Source organism: Tachysurus vachellii, chromosome 16 (genome assembly GCF_030014155.1).
Source record: "Tachysurus vachellii isolate PV-2020 chromosome 16, HZAU_Pvac_v1, whole genome shotgun sequence".
Lineage (NCBI taxonomy): Eukaryota > Metazoa > Chordata > Actinopteri > Siluriformes > Bagridae > Tachysurus > Tachysurus vachellii.
This window is the reverse complement of record NC_083475.1, coordinates 7,518,183-7,536,243: the sequence shown is the minus strand read 5'-3', so window position 1 is coordinate 7,536,243 and position 18,061 is coordinate 7,518,183. Positions and strand designations below refer to the sequence as shown.

Here is an 18,061-nt window from a genome sequence, read left to right as displayed (position 1 = left end):
TAGTATTAGTTGTAGTAGTATTTATGGTATTAGTATTAATATTAGTAGTGGTGACTGATCAGTTTCAGTAGTGATTAGTTTGTACAGTAAGTGTACAATAATCATTAGCGCCTGGTGTGTGTGTGTGTGTGTTTATGTATTTGTGTGTGTGTGTGTATGTGTGTGTGTGTGTGTGTGTGTGTGTGTGTGTATGTATGTATGTATGTGTGTGTATATGTGTGCATATGTGTGTGTGCGTGCGGCTAAGCCCCGCCCCCTTCCTTCAAATCCGCGGCAGCCGATAGGGCCTGAAAGTGAAGACTGAAGCAGGGCAGTAATTTTCTACCTCCTTTACCAGCGTCCCACCGACCGAGAGTGTTAATTCTGTCAATATCGAAAGTATTTTTTGTGGTGAAAGCCGGTGTGTATTTTGAGGAAGTGCCTTTAGTCGGTGTGTGTGCTCTTTAAGGCCGCTCACTCAGTGGGTCTGGTCTGAAGTGACGCCATCTCTGTATTTTTATCACCATGACCTCATCATCTCTCTCACGGAGTTCAGTCACCAGTCAAACTTTATTCAACTTCTTTTTACACGGGAAATGCCTTTATTCGCTCTTTTCTCTCATACTGTATTCGGCGTCGAAGAAGATAAGTGAGACTGGGGTTTAGTGAGAGGACGTGGATCATAAAATGTGCTCATTTTCACTTGTTTCTCTTTAACGGTAAGGCGACATTTCGGTAATGACGCGCACGCGCATGTCTCTCTCTCTCTCTCACTCTCTGTCTCTCTCACTCTCACTCTCTGTGTCTCTCTCTCACTCTCTGTGTCTCTCTCTCACTCTGTCTCTCTCACTCTCTGTGTCTCTCTCTCTGTCTCTCTCACTCTCTGTGTCTCTCTCTCACTCTCTCTCTCACTCTCTGTGTCTCTCACTCTCTGTCTCTCTCTCTCTCTCTCTCTCTCTCTCTCTCTCTCTCTCTCTCTCTCTCTGTGTCTCTCTCACTCTCTGTCTCTCTCACTCTCACTCTCTCTCTCTCTCTCTCTCTCTCTCTCTCTCTCTGTGTGTCTCTCACTCTCTGTGTCTCTCTCTCTCTCTCTCTCTCTCTCTCTCTCTCTCTCTCTCTCTCTCACTCTCTGTCTCTCTCACTCTCACTCTCTGTGTCTCTCACTCTCACTCTCTGTGTCTCTCTCTCACTCTGTCTCTCTCTGTGTCTCTCTCTCACTCTGTCTCTCTCACTCTCTGTGTCTCTCTCTCTGTCTCTCTCACTCTCTGTGTTTCTCTCTCACTCTCTCTCTCTCTCTCTCTCTCTCTCTCTCTCACTGTCTCTCACTCTCTCACTCTCTGTGTCTCTCACTCTGTGTCTGTCTCTCTCTCTCTCTCTCTCTCTCTCTCTCTCTCTCTCTCTCTCTCTCTCTCTCTCTCTCTCTCTCTCTGTGTGTGTCTCTCACTCTCTGTGTCTCTCTCTCTGTCTCTGTCTCTGTCTCTCTCTCTCTCTCTCTCTCTGTGTCTCTCTCACTCTCTGTCTCTCTCACTCTCACTCTCTGTCTCTCTCACTCTCACTCTCTGTCTCTGTCTCTCTCTCTCTCTCTCTCTCTCTCTCTCTCTCTCTCTCTCTCTCTGTGTCTCTCACTCTCTGTCTCTCTGTCTCTCTCTCTCTCTCTCTCTCTCTCTCTCTCTCTCTCTCTCTCTCTCTCTGTCACTCTCTCACTCTCTGTCTCTCTCACTCTCTGTCTCTCTCTCTCTGTCTCTCTCTCTCTCACACACGCACACACACACACAGTCTCTCTGTATTTTTTGTCTCTCTCTGTCTCACAAACACACACACACACTATGTCTCTGTATGTGTGTTTGTCTCTTTCTCTGTCTGTGTGTGTGTCTGTATGTGTGTGTGGAGGCCAAAGTTACACTGTGTTCCAGTCCTTAAGCCAGTGCAGTGTAAGTGTCTAGTGTCAGGTTGTATGAACCCCTGATTAACTTTGAGATGTATGTTTACATGTAGAGTTGTTAACTCAAGGCTACAGTTTGTTTGTGACGGGTTAATAACAGAACGAAGTAAAAACACTTCTTCTTAAAATCCTGTATGTGAGGAAGTGAAGCTTCTGGTCATTTATGCCAAAGGAAGTGATTTGTTTTTCAGTTGTAAGGGTTGGGATGATGTATTGAAGTTGAAGTCAAAGCCTTTTGTTTGTCATTCACAGAGCTGACACAAAGAAATATAGTCTTGGTATTCTGATCGACCAATCAGATCAGAGGAATGGAGTATGTAATGGACATGTAATAGAATATTCACCGTATAATTAATTTTACTTCTTCCAAGAAACATGACATTTAACCATCATTTCAAACTGCTGACCGCTGATGTAAAATGAGGAAAGTGCTATTTGCCCTCTTCCGCATACATGAGGGCACTACGATTGACAGGATAGAGAGGTAAAGAGGGGGGGCGGGGGGTTTGTCCAGTCAGCACAGTCAGGAGATAATGTGAGGACGTGTGACAGTCAGCGCTACGCTCTTCTCGTCACTCGGCGTCTGAGAAACAGACGCTGAGCCTTCAGGTTCACACGCAGCCTCACGTCGTCCAGCTCGCCGTCTCAACGTGACCTCATCATTCCTGTAGGCATCATCAGCGTCATCATTGCCAGAAATAAAACATTACAGGACAGTCGGAAACATCATAATTTTGGGCATCGGTGACGTCTGAGCCTGGAGCTAGCAAACACTTTGAATTTCTATGAATAGTATTTTCTTAGTGACAGGAAACGAAAAACCAGGGCAATTAGACAAGGACGAGTTATTTTTTATACATTACAGAACTATTATTAGATTATATTTGTATTCCATTACATTGTATAATATACATTACACTACTATTTATGGTTACATTTAAAGGTGTGTGATGTTCGTTTAACTTATTACTCACTTTCTAGCGGCTATAAACAGTCCTTCGTTCACTTTCGCTCCTACGAAAAAGGGCAGTTTGTTAGCAGGTTACTACAAAGTCACACATCCTCGGTTCTTTTCCGGTGGCAGAAAACTTAATAGTGCGAACTCTGTCTGTGACGAAGCACTGACACTGGAGACTCCTTCCATAAATGTCAATCAAATGTCTTCGAACAGGAACTTATAGATGGATTAACACACGTTGTCACACTGAAGGTATTATTTTCATTTAACAACATTAATAAAAGAGTATAATGTATAGAATAGTGTATATAATAATAGTGCGTCATCGGGTACTCGCACTATTTTTGCTCCACAATGGAGTAGAATAGTGCAGAAGAACACAATCTCTGATGCACCACATCTATAAAGTATGTTCACTGTACGCGTTACTCTGTAGTGTTGTTGTGTTTATCTTAAAAAGTCTGACACGGAAGCTTGGCTAGATGTTCAGACTATCAGACCGCAGCGTGAAATTTACGGCCACAATAGGAAACGAAGTCTGACGGGCGATGTTCGACTTCTGTATGTAGATTAATTTTGTTTATTAGCATTAATAAAGCACTACGTAAACTGGTTTACAAAACTTCTCTCCGGTTTCATTCTCGAAAATGGTTTCTCGAGGGCTCTTTGGACTTGGAATGAGTTTTGGATAGAGAGCACGCTGTTGGTTGTAGCGCTCTGGATAGAAGGACGGACTGAAGAACGATTCAGGCTGGTAGATAGAAAACGGCAGTGAGGAAGGTAGTAGCTAACGTTTAATTAACAGTCAGGAACCTCTTTGCGTTGGCTGTAGCACGTATGATATGATCCACCTGAGAACTTTTCTTAGATAAAGTATTCACCTGTCAAAAATGAGAATTCACCAAAGGGGAAAGGACGCAGGGAAAGGAGCGTTTTAGCTGTAGTTTGCCCTAAAGGTCGTATCTCATCCCCTGATGTCTCGGCGAAATAAATTGTCTGCTCACAGCATTGTGAACAGCACTACTTACTTTTAAACAGATCGCACTGTACCGTGTACACGGGCGTTTGCTTTAGAGTGTACAGATTAAGCTAGAGAGTCGAATCTTTCACCGTTTCTTTAATTCATCAGCCACCGGTTGAATGTTCAGTCGATACATCAAGCTTTTTCATTCAGCTCTCATGTAGAACCGCATTCGTTTCCGACATCGTGCTGAACTGTGCTGCCGTAACCTGAATGAAATACAATCGTAGGTCATTTCTTTTGTAACAGTAAATGAAGTAAGTTCACCTCAGGCCAACGCCAGCCACATTTTACCACCACTTTCCTCTCTTTACAGCATAAACAACACAATTTTATTTTAATGGAGGAAGTGCAGCAGTCAAATGGAAGCCAGTCGACTGGTTAGATAATGACAGGAATGTTTTGATCAGGGCTTCCTTTTTACCAACACACACACACATGCGCGCACACACACACACACACACACACACACAAACAAGCCAGTTAGCGAAAGGAAGTTGAGACTCTTAATACTTGGCAGGGGTGTGACAGGGCAGTGAAAGAGCACATCCCGAATTAAACCTCTCTTAAAAACACACCTTTTATTTCAGCCAGATTGTTTACATGTATATAAGGCTGAGGCTTTGAGAGCCAGGTGTCCAGTGACGTGTCCTGAATTAGCAGTTGTAAAAGTGGAAGTGGGCTTCCAGGGGGCAGGCAGTACAGGGCTGCTTGCTGAAACTCCAGCACCTCTCCGTCCATCTGGGAGCTCAACGCGTAAGAAACGGCTTTCTCTTTGTCCCTTATCTTTAACCGTGGTCCTGCTTGGAACTTTTCCGGCAGCGTCGCTTCAGATCTGTAGCGTAGCGAGCCGACTCGGATCATTTCTGACGTGACAGAAGGTCAGAATAGTGAGAGTGTCAGGTAGCGGGAAATCATACAATTCATACGTGTTGGGGTTTGTACGCGTGCGCTTACACCAATCCTGTTTGTGTCAGGTTCATGTGGCGATTTCCGCTCGGATTTCAGAGTAAGCCTGGATTTCCAGCCAGAGAGAGAGATTTGCTTTTCTTCCATAATCATAAAAATCCCTGACGATCTTGATCTCAAACAAAAACACAAAGATTTTAAAAAGAACGTTTCCCTGCATAGGTATGTCACGCTGTTTATGAGAGGGAAAAAAAACGCATACTCTGTTTATTAAAAAAAAAAAAAAAAAAAACAGAATGCAAATGAATGTCATTCGTTATTTCTGTGCCTGACATTTGGGCCATCTGCCATGGCGGGTATTTATAACAACATGTATGACACACCGTGTTCCAAAGTCGACTCTCTCGTCAGTCTTTAGCCTTTATTGGTCAGAATCATTACTAAAGTCTCACCTGAACATAATATTACTGATAAACAGGGTGTCAGACTCGCTCTGAAGTCTGCAGCGATCACCACGTGTTAACGAGGCGGACACAACAGCGCCTCTCGGATTCTCCGTTCGTCGATCCGATCGGTCGCGAGGAGTCGATTCGTTTTCTCCGGCACTGATCGTTAATAGTTATTGTTTCTGTAGTAACGGACAGTAATTGCTTACAGAGTGGAAATCAAACAGCGTCAGTGTCAAGCCAATGAAAACGAGAGAGGGAAGAGCTGGTTGTAGCTATATCGCAAGCCACCGGTTTCACAGACGATCCACAACATTCGCACACAACTTTTTGCAGCATGATGTACTAGCACAGCGATGACTGGGGTGTGAGCAGACCTCGTCATGGTTTATTCCATTCGTAGTGTTTTAGATCATTCATTATACTTTTATCAAACGAGCATAACAGACTAATCCAGCGGCACGTAAACATCCGCGACATACGGAACATTTGTTATCAGCCGCCCCCGGAAAATATTTACACCCGTGTAAAAGCAGCACCCACACAACATGCGGAGGATGTTGAGAAGGTCTTGACTTTCCCACAAGACACACACAGGGTTGCCATGTTGGGGCATTATTTGTAGATCATGGAGTGTGAAACGTGATGCGTTTCAATGTACAGATGTCATTTTGGAACCTTGACAATTTGTTTAGAGTTAAGGATTTCTTTTTTTTTTTTTTTTTTTTAAATCTCTCTCTGAAAGAGATTAAATGTATCTCAAGCAGGAGGAATCCTGCCTAATCTGGCAACACTGAGTCGTTTAAACACCATTTCTAGTTCCATTTTCCAACTGCAGGTTATTTTGTGTTCTATTCTGATGTATTTAATCTGTGTAAAGCTGACTTTATACTCATTTATGCAAAAAAAAAATTTTGTTGTGTGGATACCTTCCTATTTATTTATTTATTTATTTATTTATCTATCCATCTATCTATCAGCCTTTAAACACCAGGTTGGCTAAACACATGTCGTTGTCCTGAGAGACCAGACGAAGCAACAGGTTTATTAGGTTATATGAACACACTTGGCAGTTGATGCTGAGCAGAAGCCATAATGCCACAAAAAAAGGGCAGCTGCTGCAGATCTGTAGGGGATGTTATTACAATCCGGCGCATGTCGATTCTATGCCTTTGAAATCTGTTTGTTGTGGTCAGGGATCACACTGTGGGGAAATTGTAGCATGCCGAACGTGATTTTCCACTGTTACCTACCAAGGGATAGAAGAAATCCCCTTGTTAAAAGCCTGAGGTTTGTCGCCTTCGTTTCCTATTTTTCTCCATATCCAAAAGTTTTATGTTCATTAATCGGTTCAAGATGAAACACATGCTCAGAACAGCTTCTCTATTCACAACCAAAGACTTGTTTTAATGTTAGAGCTTAAATGTTAGTGGATATTTTAATAACAGGGAGGTTGTGAGTTCCATGTTGTAGGTGAGCAGATGTGGTTGCATTTTTTTCATGTAAATCTTCTTCACCTCTATCCTCAGAGATGCCTGAACCGCTCAAGGGAGGTGACCAGGGACAGTATGTACACCCCTGAGCATCACACCTCAAACTGATTCTTCCTCACGCCATGTTAAAAACTGGTAAATCAAAATTGTGCAGGATGTCCTAGTATGGCATGGTATAGCATTACCATGTCCTGTTCCAGCATGACGATGTCCCCGAGCACTAAGCCCCTGAGCTCCATGATGACATGGTGTGTTAATGATGGAGTGGAAGAACTCGAGTGTCCTGCACAGAGCCCTGACTCTGACTCAACCCCACTGAACACCTTTGGGATGAACTGGAACACCGACTGAACCCCAGACCTCCTCACTCTTACACCATCAGTGTCTGATCTCACTAATGCTCCTGTAGCTGAATGATCACTAATCCCCACAGACACACTCCTACATCAGTGTCTGATCTCACTAATGCTCCTGTAGCTGAATGATCACTAATCCCCACAGACACACTCCAACATCAGTGTCTGATCTCACTAATGCTCCTGTAGCTGAACGATCACTAATCCCCACAGACACACTCCTACATCAGTGTCTGATCTCACTAATGCTCCTGTAGCTGAATGATCACTAATCCCCACAGACACACTCCAACATCAGTGTCTGATCTCACTAATGCTCCTGTAGCTGAACGATCACTAATCCCCACAGACACACTCCAACATCAGTGTCTGATCTCACTAATGCTCCTGTAGCTGAACGATCACTAATCCCCACAGACACACTCCAACATCAGTGTCTGATCTCACTAATGCTCCTGTAGCTGAACGATCACTAATCCCCACAGACACACTCCAACATCAGTGTCTGATCTCACTAATGCTCCTGTAGCTGAACGATCACTAATCCCCACAGACACACTCCAACATCTAGCGGAAAGCCTTCACAGCAGAGTGGCGTGTTTTCTAACAGCAAACACAGGGGAAATTAATGTAGCATGAGATGTTCAACACGTACAGATGAATGTGACGGTCAGGCAAAACACAAACGTTCGTCCTTACAGTGTATCTCCTTCATATTCACGTTGACGTTTGTCTCGTCAAAGATTCTACTCCGTCGCCCTTGAAAAGTGGAAACGTGTCACTTTTCAGTCAAGCTGCGCCAGGCTTTCTCATTCATTTCTGCCTTTGTCAACAAGTAAAGGAAGGTCAGCGCTTCCAAATTAGGAGGGCAACTTCCTCCTTGCGAACAAGCAGAACCTCTGCCAAGACGCCCAGTGGAAAGACACAAAGTTCAGAAGAACAAAGGCGTGAAGTCGACTTCCCTGTTTGTCACAGGATTTATAGCGGGATTGTATAATAAGTTCGGGAATAAAACTCTTTACACGCCGAAGGTTGTAAAACTGTCTGCTGTGATACGTTGCCACAACAAAGTGGAATCTTTTCCTATAACATCATGTCCCTAAGTGTTTTATTACTCTTATATATATATACATAATGAAGTAATGGTGTACAGCTATAATCTCACTGAAGGTGAGTCTGTGGCTTTTCTGAGAGCCTGGAACTCTTTCATATTTCTGCTCATAGACAGTCGCAGGACTGCGTCTGGAAATCTAAAGCTCGAGATATCTGCCATCACGAGTCCCTGGAGGGACCTCAGAAGTGGCAATCACTGCGTTTTCTGTTACATCGTTTGATCTAAAGTAAAAACTTGTACAGAGAGAGAAACTCCTTTAGAGCGAAGATGTGCTCGTTCGTTTACCATCCGTGTTGTAAGCAGCCATTTTGATGTCAGAGTCGGGGTGAGGAATGTTTCCAGTGTGTTTTTTTTTTTTCTTCTTTCTTTTTGTTCTTTTCTAGTCAGACTGGGTTACAGCTTGTAGTCTCCAGCTACATGTGTGTGAGTCAGTACACTCCTCATTAGGCCGCACACACACCTACACTGACTTCAGCAGAAGAACTAAGAGTTCAGTTTAATCCGCATGAGCTCACCGGCATTCCGGTTCACTTCGACTCGCGTACGCTATTACTTGGAGCTTATATATAACTTTTTATCGAAGGTAGCTGTGAGTGATGTGTACAGTATATATATAGCACGCCGGTCTGCCTTTCCTGAGGAATCTGTACAACCGAGCGCTTTATGACGGCACGTTTATTTTCTTCTCGCAGTAATAGTATCCCAAAGTGAGCTCTTGTCCATATTCGTGTATACGCTGAGATAAAAAGAAAGGGGTGAGGAGAGGTGTTGTGGAAAACAACAGGAAACCGGAGCATCTTTAGAGTCACAAGATCATGGGAAAAACCTGCCATAGCGACTCGTTATTTTCGTCTCGGGGTGCTAAGGTTTGACCCGATGAAACACAAAACCTTTTTTTTTATTGGAAATGCTGCTGTATTTTTAGCCCATCGCAGTGTCCCTGTAGGGATCCAGTGACCGTATTTCACTTAATCCATCCTTCCACTGGTTACGAATAACAAATATACTTCAATAATTCTATACCTTTACTTAGATTCATCTGACCTTTCACCTGGTGTTGGGGAGAAGCAGAGAGGTTATTATAAAGTATATCTACATGCAGTAATAATGATGATTAAACTCCAATAATGGAGAAAACAGAAAGACAGGTGACCACACACACACACACAAACACACACACACACACAAACACACACACACACACACACACACACACACCATTTTGACACCTCAGTCACAGCTACAAACACCAACCATGTACAAGATCTTCATTATGTCTTTGGAACTGATTGTCTTTTTATACCGTTGAGAGCACTGTAATAACACACACACACACACACACACACACACACACACACACACCCACACACCCCTAAGGAAGAACAGCCATTTATCAGTGTGGAATTGTGAAATGAAAGTTCAACATGATCAGCGCAAATATTTGCGACTAGGCAACATGTAATATAAGAATGTATCTCTCACACACACCCACACACACCCACACACACCCACACCCACACACACACACACAAACACACAAACCAAACCCCTCAATTCTATATCCGGTTCCTCCAGGATTTCAGAGAAATTTTTTTTTTTTTTTTTTTGTGATTGTTGGCTACTGGATTGTTGGTTGCTTGACTATGCTTATATATTTATTTATTTATTTATTTATTTGAAAACTGCAAGCCAAGGATTTATCTTTTAAACTCCTAGCACTGAAGGCGCGTCTGTAATGACTTTCTATGAGAGCCGTACTCATGTTCACACACACGACTGGAAGAGAGATTTCTTCTGAAACCAAATCTGCCTTGAAATTTTTGCTTGATTTTTGTGTCAATTGTGTAAAGCGCTCGATCCCAAAGAGACGCTGTAATATACACACTTTCATTGTCTAAATGCTGACGTGTAGAAATATGAGAAACTTGAATACTGATGATTAGCATTTGCTGAATTTTGGGCTCCATGTTTCAGAGCTCCATGAGGCTCCCAGACTAAACAAGTAGACGAGATTTCGTTCGAGCGTTTGGAAACCCACCAAGCCAGCGCTCCTCTGGTTGGATCGTTTGTCTTGGCGCATGCTATCGAACGGGCTTAGCGCACAATTTGTTTTATTGTCCTTGTGTGTGGGCCTTGTTGGAAGGGGGAACTCATTGCTGGGGGAATTTTTTTTCACGTCGACACCAAGGAGAAGAGAAGAGCACTGAGGGAGTTTCCACAATAACCGACTGACTCGATGGCACCTACATCATTACTAGGAAGTTGCCATTTCTAAATCTTACATTTCACACTCAGGGTTTTATCCACACAGCATGCAGTCGTGGTTTCATCTCAACTCTCTAGGTCTTTAATAACACCAGCTTTTCCATGACACGGTCTATCATTGTAGAGAAATTAACATGCGCCGTGTTGCTTTTCTCTCCACAGCCTAATAACCACTTGAGCATGAAGACGAGAAGCAAGGAGATGATGTAATGGCACTGTGACCCAGGAGAAAAGCCCTCTTTTGTGTCCTTCGTGCAATGGTGTGAAGAGAGAGAGAAAAAAAAAAAAAAGAAGCACACCCTCCTCCTCTTTCCCTTCCCAGGCAAACCCCCCAAAACACAGCCGAGTCTGCTGGAAGTGGGCCGAAGTGATCTTACTGCTTGGCAAACACGGACCCCATTACCACATCCATACTCTCTCAGACATGCACACATACGTGTAGTGCATAGAGAGGACAGTGTGGAGGTGTTTATTTTTTTTTATTTATTTATGTTTTTTATTCCCCCCTTAGTACATTAAGAAAAACCTCCCTCCAATTTTTTTTTTCTACTCCTCTTTTCCTTTCTGTTTCTTGCTTTCGCTTTTTTTTTTTTTTTCTTTTTCTTCTTCAAACTCACCAGCCAAACACTAAAAGGATGACATCATCGGCTGCCACCACAATGGGGTCGTTCTTCTGCTGAAGGCCCTCGCAGGCCACGTCATTGCACCACAGGAAGAGAGGAGGTAACAGTCAGACGGATGGATCGAGAGGTCATGGATATGGTAGAGCATGCTGGGACGGGAGCTCCGGCCTCAGTGAGACTCATCGGCCCCGAAGGCCTCGTAGCCTTGCTGGAGGGTGGACTGGACCGAGTGCTTCTGATCGACAGCAGGCCCTTTGTGGATTATAACACCTCCCACATCCTAGAGGCGGTTAACGTCAACTGCTCCAAGCTGATGAAGAGGAGGCTGCAGCAGGACAAGGTGCAGATCGCAGAGCTTCTGCAGCATTCGGCAAAAAAGAAGGTGAGTACGAGGATAACGTGAACCTGGCACCTTAAAGATCTGAAAAATATGTTCATAACACACCTGAACCGCTTCTTCATTTGCTCTCAGGGGCCATGCCAGGTTGTTTGTACACTCAATTGTTTCTTGGCTATCAGGATTGAATCTGAATATAAACATACACCCACATGACACTCACTGAAATTAGAGCATTTAGTTTGCAGCTGCTGTAGTTATGCTGTAGATCCCAACAGCTTTACGCTAATACTACACGAATCGATCCCACTCACGCTACATCGTTCGGTCTAGTCATCAATCGAGTCACGTTTTTGTTAGGGTTAGGTGCTAATTTTGTGTCCGTTTAGATAAGAACCCATGAACAGTAGTAAGACAGCGTGAGAGTCATTTTTCACTCAGAGAACTTTCCAGAACAGCTCCAACGCTCTGACAGTTCCTCGGTTTCGGCTACGTCCCTCACGAGTCCGTCATCCGTCTCTCGCACATCAGTGGAACTTTCCGGCAAACTATCCGTCCGACGTGACCGAGGGAGCTGACCTTCTCACTTTCACACCGCCTGACTTTTTTAAACCAGGCAGCGGTTGTCTATAGCAAGCTAATATTTTGTTTACTTCACTTTTTCAGCTCTGTTCCGTTCCAGAAAGTAAAGGTCACAGACACGCTGTACAGAATCTGATCTGAGGGCAGGACCACAAATGTACAGAACGAGAACTAAACAAATTTCCTGAGCTTTTCTAAGCATCACGGCTTCATCATAATCTAATAAAAATCATATCAACGTTATTGATTGTTGATACTTTTAGTTCTCGTCTCACTAAACACGTTAGAAGTCGTCGACTTTATTTTATCATCTACATCGCAGCACACTGAATATCCCAACGTTGGAGGTTGGGGTCAGAGCACAGGGTCAGCTATGATACAGACTAGGGGCCTTTTTCAGGGGCCCAACAGTGGCAGTGCTTGGGCTTGAACTCGGATCCTCCGATCAACAACCCAGAGCCTCGAATCAACTGCAAATCAAAAAGAAATACTCATGTGGTTCTTAAACAAACAGCTTCTAATATTAGAGTTATAATAATAATAATAATAATAATAATAATAATAATAATGAGTTGTTATTTGTAGTCTGATTATTCCGAGTGCTATAATGACACCTCCGTCCAGCACACAGCCTCGTGTTAAACATTATTATTTAATGTTTAATTATTTAACATTTAATGTTATTATTCTGTAATAACGTACGTGTTACCTCCGTGATCGCCGCGAGTGACACGAATCCGGCTTCACAGGAAAAGAAACTTTGTTTATAGCCACAATGATATGACTGAATATCACCGACATGGTTTATCACTGCGGTCTGGATATTTTTAACGTTTGGCTCGGTGTCTGTAATGAGCTATTGTTGAAACCTGAGCGAGAGAGGAGAAAAGTCAAATCGCACTGTTCAGAAACACCACCGTTCACATGCTACTGAATCTCCAACACCTTTCTTCTCAGACCAGCAGAAGACATTTGGGCTGCACGTTTCCTCTCAGTGAAGTAGCGTAGTCATATCAGTGAGCTACAGTGAGCTTCCATGTCTCATTTATATTGCTGTAACAAACCGACGTAGCATGCAAGCTCTCTAACACAAGCACTATGAGGAGTTTCCTCCAAACGAGTTGTTCAGCTTGGATGAACACAATCCTGGGTTTATGTCGTTTGAGGTTTCACACTGCTCATACTTTACCCGGGATTAACGACGAATCCAGGCTCTTTATAATCTGACGAGTCACACTGTACATTCAAAACCCTGAGGTAACCACCTTCTTATTTGCATATTAGCACCGTCAACAACCCTGACCGGATAAATACAACAGAGATCCTTTACAACGGTGAGGGAAAAAAAAGGCAGTTTCTGTCAGTCTGGACGTGAGACAGTGTGTGATGGTGAATTCTACATATGTTAGATTAAACTATCACATCTTGTATTGGAGCCATGCTTAACCTGTGCATTTATTTTAGTGGAGATGTGTGTATGTGTGTGTGTGTGTGTGTGTGTGTGTGTGTGTGAAAATGCTAATTCATGATCACGCAAATCTTACCACAACAAAGCAAATTGTTCCTCCTCTGAGGCCATGTCAGCGTTTCTACATTTCCATAAACCCCTCACAGTCGAACTCGGAGGCGTTTGATAAACAGCTTTCGCCTCGCCGCCTACAAAACCCAGTGTTCATGAAGAGTCCGTATCGCGTCGAATAATCCATCCCCACTCACGAGGGCCCTTGGGAGGCCTTAGCAACAGGTTGCCAAGTGACCTCATCCCAGTGCTATCTGCCTCGGGCCAGCCTTGAGCCATCCTGCCTCTCTTCTCTCTCTCTCTCACCTCACACACACTCACACACACTCACACACACACACACACACACAGGGCTTGTTTGTTTCCTCACTCTAACTATAAGCATGATTTAGTTTATTTGGTGTGTTGTTGGTTTTTTCTTTTCGTACACACACGAAAGCAGTCAGACACAAAAGGAGATGCGGTTTACGGAGTTGTGTAATTTCAGAACCCGAACTATTGCTCAATCGAGGATGACATCAGACCCCAGAGCCACGCTGTCCTGTGGAATGCATGAGAATCCTGCGATAACAGTGTGAGAGAGATTGTGTGATAGAGAGAGGAACATCTGCAGCGCTGTTAGCATTGCAGTCTGAAGTTGCGCTATTCTATAACGTTAAATATTACACAACAATATTATTAAAGATCACAGCTTCTCTTACTTTTAACACATTGCATTTTTTCCCCTTTAGGCAGCCTCGTTTTCTCCGTTTCAGTGTCCAGACACTTCAACAGCGACAGACACCACGTTAACGATGTCTGCGTTCACGTGGCTAGTCGTCTCTCTGTGGGCAGTGAAGTGAGGAATCAGAGAGAACATGTACACACACTGACCTCACAAACCCGGTACGCAATCAACGTTATGTTTAGACAACAGCGATGACATCGTGTGCAAGTTTTTCTCCCTCTGAAACGTCTCGTTTCTCCGGAGATGAGACACGTGGTGTTGATATAACAGCTGCGATGCCGTTTCTTATTTTCCGATACAACAGAAAGTCTTTTTTTGAAACCTACACTTTTCAGGTCATGTTGTGGAAAGTCCAGAAGACGAGTTACTTCCTGTTTTTACTCGCATTATAACAGCTGTAAACATCAGTCCCTCACCATGGTGTCTGTTTCTCTCTCTCTTTCTCTTGCAAACATGCAATTTGGACAAACAAAATGAAGCTCATAACATCACCATACAGCCGATTAGTGATTAACATGTTTGCCTCATGCCTCCAGGGTTGGGGGTTTGATTCCTGTCTCCTCTCTGTGTGTGTGCACGTTCTCCCTGTCTACCAGTGGTTTCCTCAGGGTTCTCCGGTTTCCTCCCCAGTCCAAAGACACAGACTTTGGAATAAAGCCTGTGTCGAATAAACGCTACAGAAAATGGACGAATGGACATTCACGATACGATACGTGCTCCGACGCAGTGGGGTAATTTGTAGCGGAGGATACAAGGGGGTTTCACAGCGTACACCAAGTGCAGCACCACATCTTTAAAATAAAGAATACTGACCCCGGAGTGTGTCGCAATTCGGAACGCTGTTCAAAATCCTGCTGCGCCTCTCAGATTACATAATAATTACATGATAACATACACGCATAATAACTTCACCCTCGTAAAGTGCGTTATTTCACGTAAAGCGTTTGTATTTCTGTAGCCTGAACGAAGTCTTAAAAGTTTCAGATGAGAGCTTTAATAATACAGACGACGCTTTCTCTTTCTAGATGATCGGCCTGTGTGAGTGCAGCGACGTATGAACGCTCGCTCGCTCGTGTATATGGAGCAGCAGTGCGGATTTTACATGATATCTGTCACCGACAGGACGACGTCGGAGGAACTGTGTGCAACAGATCCAGAGTGTCAGTCGTTACTGTCCTCACGTGATCAGTGAAATCTCACACAGCAAGCTTACACGTGATGGAGATTGCATTCGCAGCGGAGAGAATTACGGATCATTTTTTTATACAATATTTTACAATGTTTAATTCTGGATACTTAAATTCATTTCAGGATACCAAAAACTCGAGTGTCTGCTCAAAGGGCTACAAGGGACTTTTTAACCCGTCATTTTCATTTTTTTTTTTTTTTCCATCCTGTTCTAGAATGCACAACATCCAACACTAACTTATTTCCAGCAGCAGATCTCAGCTTAGGTATCCAGGACAGCTAGCTAAATAGACATCAGAAGCCAGCCTTATTTTCCATGTCTGTATCTGGATGTGGAGCTGCGTGACAGCGAATGACATGCGACGTCTGCGTGCGGTGCCAAAGAAACCCAATACCGAGCCTTGCGAGCATGCTCGGGCTTCAGCTGCTTTGCTAGGCGGTTTCAAATGTTTGGGTTTAATATACAGTACACATTATTAGTCAGAGAGACCAGGTTTGTTTTAACTGACTGGAGATCAGCTTGAGGCTCAGAGGGGGGAACTATACAGAGCCGGAGAAGCTCAAGTGGCTTCATCAAACCTCAAAATAGGTCAGCTTGTGCTGCTGAGATCTGATCTGGGATTAAATGTGCGCGTAGCCTTGCCAAGGCCTTGCTCGTTGCTAAATATATGCATACGGAGGGTGTAGATTGTGCAAATTTATTTGCCTCTGTGTTTGAGTGTCTGGAGTGCATAATGAGTGTCTATGAATATTCAAGAACGCTTTCATGTTTGTGGGTTTAGCTGAAAGATCATTAATTAAGCCTAGAGACGTGTGTGTGTGTGTGTGTGTGTGTGTGTGTGTGTGTGTAGGCTCTGAGCAATTTAAGGAAAGTAGATGCTGTTATTTTTTGCTTTTGTTGGAGAACAATGACTAAACACCATCTACGTTTTAATGTTAATATGAATAAATGATGAGAGACATCATCACTGCTTTTGTGTCACAGCCACTGGACACAGACGTGTAATGGTGGGTGGGTCAAGAAAAGAACGAAGCTCTCCATTAGAGCAAACAAACTCAAACAGAGAATACTAATAAAACTCAAGTGTGCGTGTGTGTGTGTGTGTGTGTGTGTGTGTACCAATTTAGTTGGAGCTGCAGAATCAAGAAGTGGTGGTCTACGACCAGAGCTCTTCCAACCCTTCCTCCCTGTCATCAGAGGCCTTCCTCAGCGTCCTATTGGCCAAACTGGAGAGGAGTTTCCCGTCCGTCCACCTGCTCTCAGGTCAGTTATGACTCTTACACACACGCACACAGCGAGTCAAGTCCGGTGAAGTCATAAGCAGCCAGCATGTAACGTACATCCTAAGCACTTTCAGCTAGAATAGCCATAGTAACTAGTAAAAGGCATTTAGAGGCATTTAGAAATTGTACTGTACATACACACACATCACAGGGACATAAGGAATAACTCACACTACGTTTAAGGTAGGGCTGGGCGATAAAACAATAACGATATGTATCGCGATAGACACGTGATAGAAACTTACAGCTTTTATCGCTCACAGCTATGCTATAAACAGCCGTTCTCTCATCACACTAATGTTTCCCCTCTCTTTAAGGTAAGTAAACGGGGGGAAAAAGCATGTTGCTGAAATATCAAGTATTAAATTGGAAATAATTGCATGTAGGATGTAAAGTTAGTTAGAGGAAGAACTGGAAAAATTCTGTACCACACAAGCCACATGATGGGTCTGAGGAATCACCGGAGGCAGTCGGTCGGATTGGTCATTTTAAGCTTGTACCTATTTCGAAAAAGGTTGAGAAAATCTCAGCTCTCTTATTGGTTTGTTGCTGAAATCGCAGCTCCGTCTCACGCAGGTCGACTGTTCACTCGCTCGTGTGAACACAGAGTAACATGGACACGGACCTGGGGACTGGAGCTTGTACGTACACACACCTGATTATAAATACTGAAATACTGTACTAAATCAAACTAAATCTACATGTTTTGCCTGAAGAACGCTATAACTGTAAAATGAAACGGCTCGTAGCTCTCGAGCTCTCACAGCAACCAGACTTGGTTCTGATATTTGTCACATCGAACAAGAAAGCCGTGTTTCTATATTACATTATTCACCTCCGACCAAAAAGTCACTGAAAAACACTTCTCGTCTCTTTCGTCTCTCTACAACTGAACAATCTGAGATGTTCTTTTGGTTTCTCGTCTAATTTCACAGTCCCTGATGTCCAGGTTACAGTAACACCGTCTTGTGTAACATGGAGCATGTTATCAGGAAGGCAAAGTTAAACATTGACCAGCGCTACACGCTAACCTCGCTCACACGCCAGCTCTGACAGGACACATCAGAATAAAAATGTTACCCAACGCTTCATTCGCCTGATTTGTCCCGAAGTGTGTGAAATGAGTGGAAATAAAACTAGTAGTAGACATTAAAAAAGGCAAAAACTGATAGTCTGGCCAGCTTTAGCAAAGTGCTAGAGACTTTTTCCACACATGGCCTCAGATTAAGTCTCAATAAACACAGTGTAGCCTGAGGTAACCCCTCGGTTACTAAGTAACAAGGGCTTTTATTTTGTTTTTTTGTTTTGTTTTTCTTGG

The 18,061-nt window shown here is 43.5% G+C and overlaps 1 protein-coding gene across 3 annotated transcripts in view; it reads left to right on the top strand.

The window, feature by feature from the left end:
- The first annotated feature begins 298 nt into the window (after positions 1–298).
- dusp16 (dual specificity phosphatase 16) overlaps positions 299–18,061 on the top strand; it is a 26,179-nt gene continuing 8,416 nt past the window's right edge. Inside the window, exons 1-4 of one of the 3 annotated variants that reach the window (XM_060889846.1) lie at positions 299–698; positions 10,646–10,948; positions 11,104–11,488; positions 16,588–16,723. In XM_060889846.1, the coding sequence (XP_060745829.1) occupies positions 11,222–11,488; positions 16,588–16,723 (403 nt within the window). In that variant the 5' untranslated portion in view covers positions 299–698; positions 10,646–10,948; positions 11,104–11,221. Of the gene's footprint in view, positions 699–4,525; positions 4,657–10,645; positions 11,489–16,587; positions 16,724–18,061 lie in introns of those variants that run through there. The other 2 variants (XM_060889845.1, XM_060889847.1) reach the window with 2 other exon arrangements.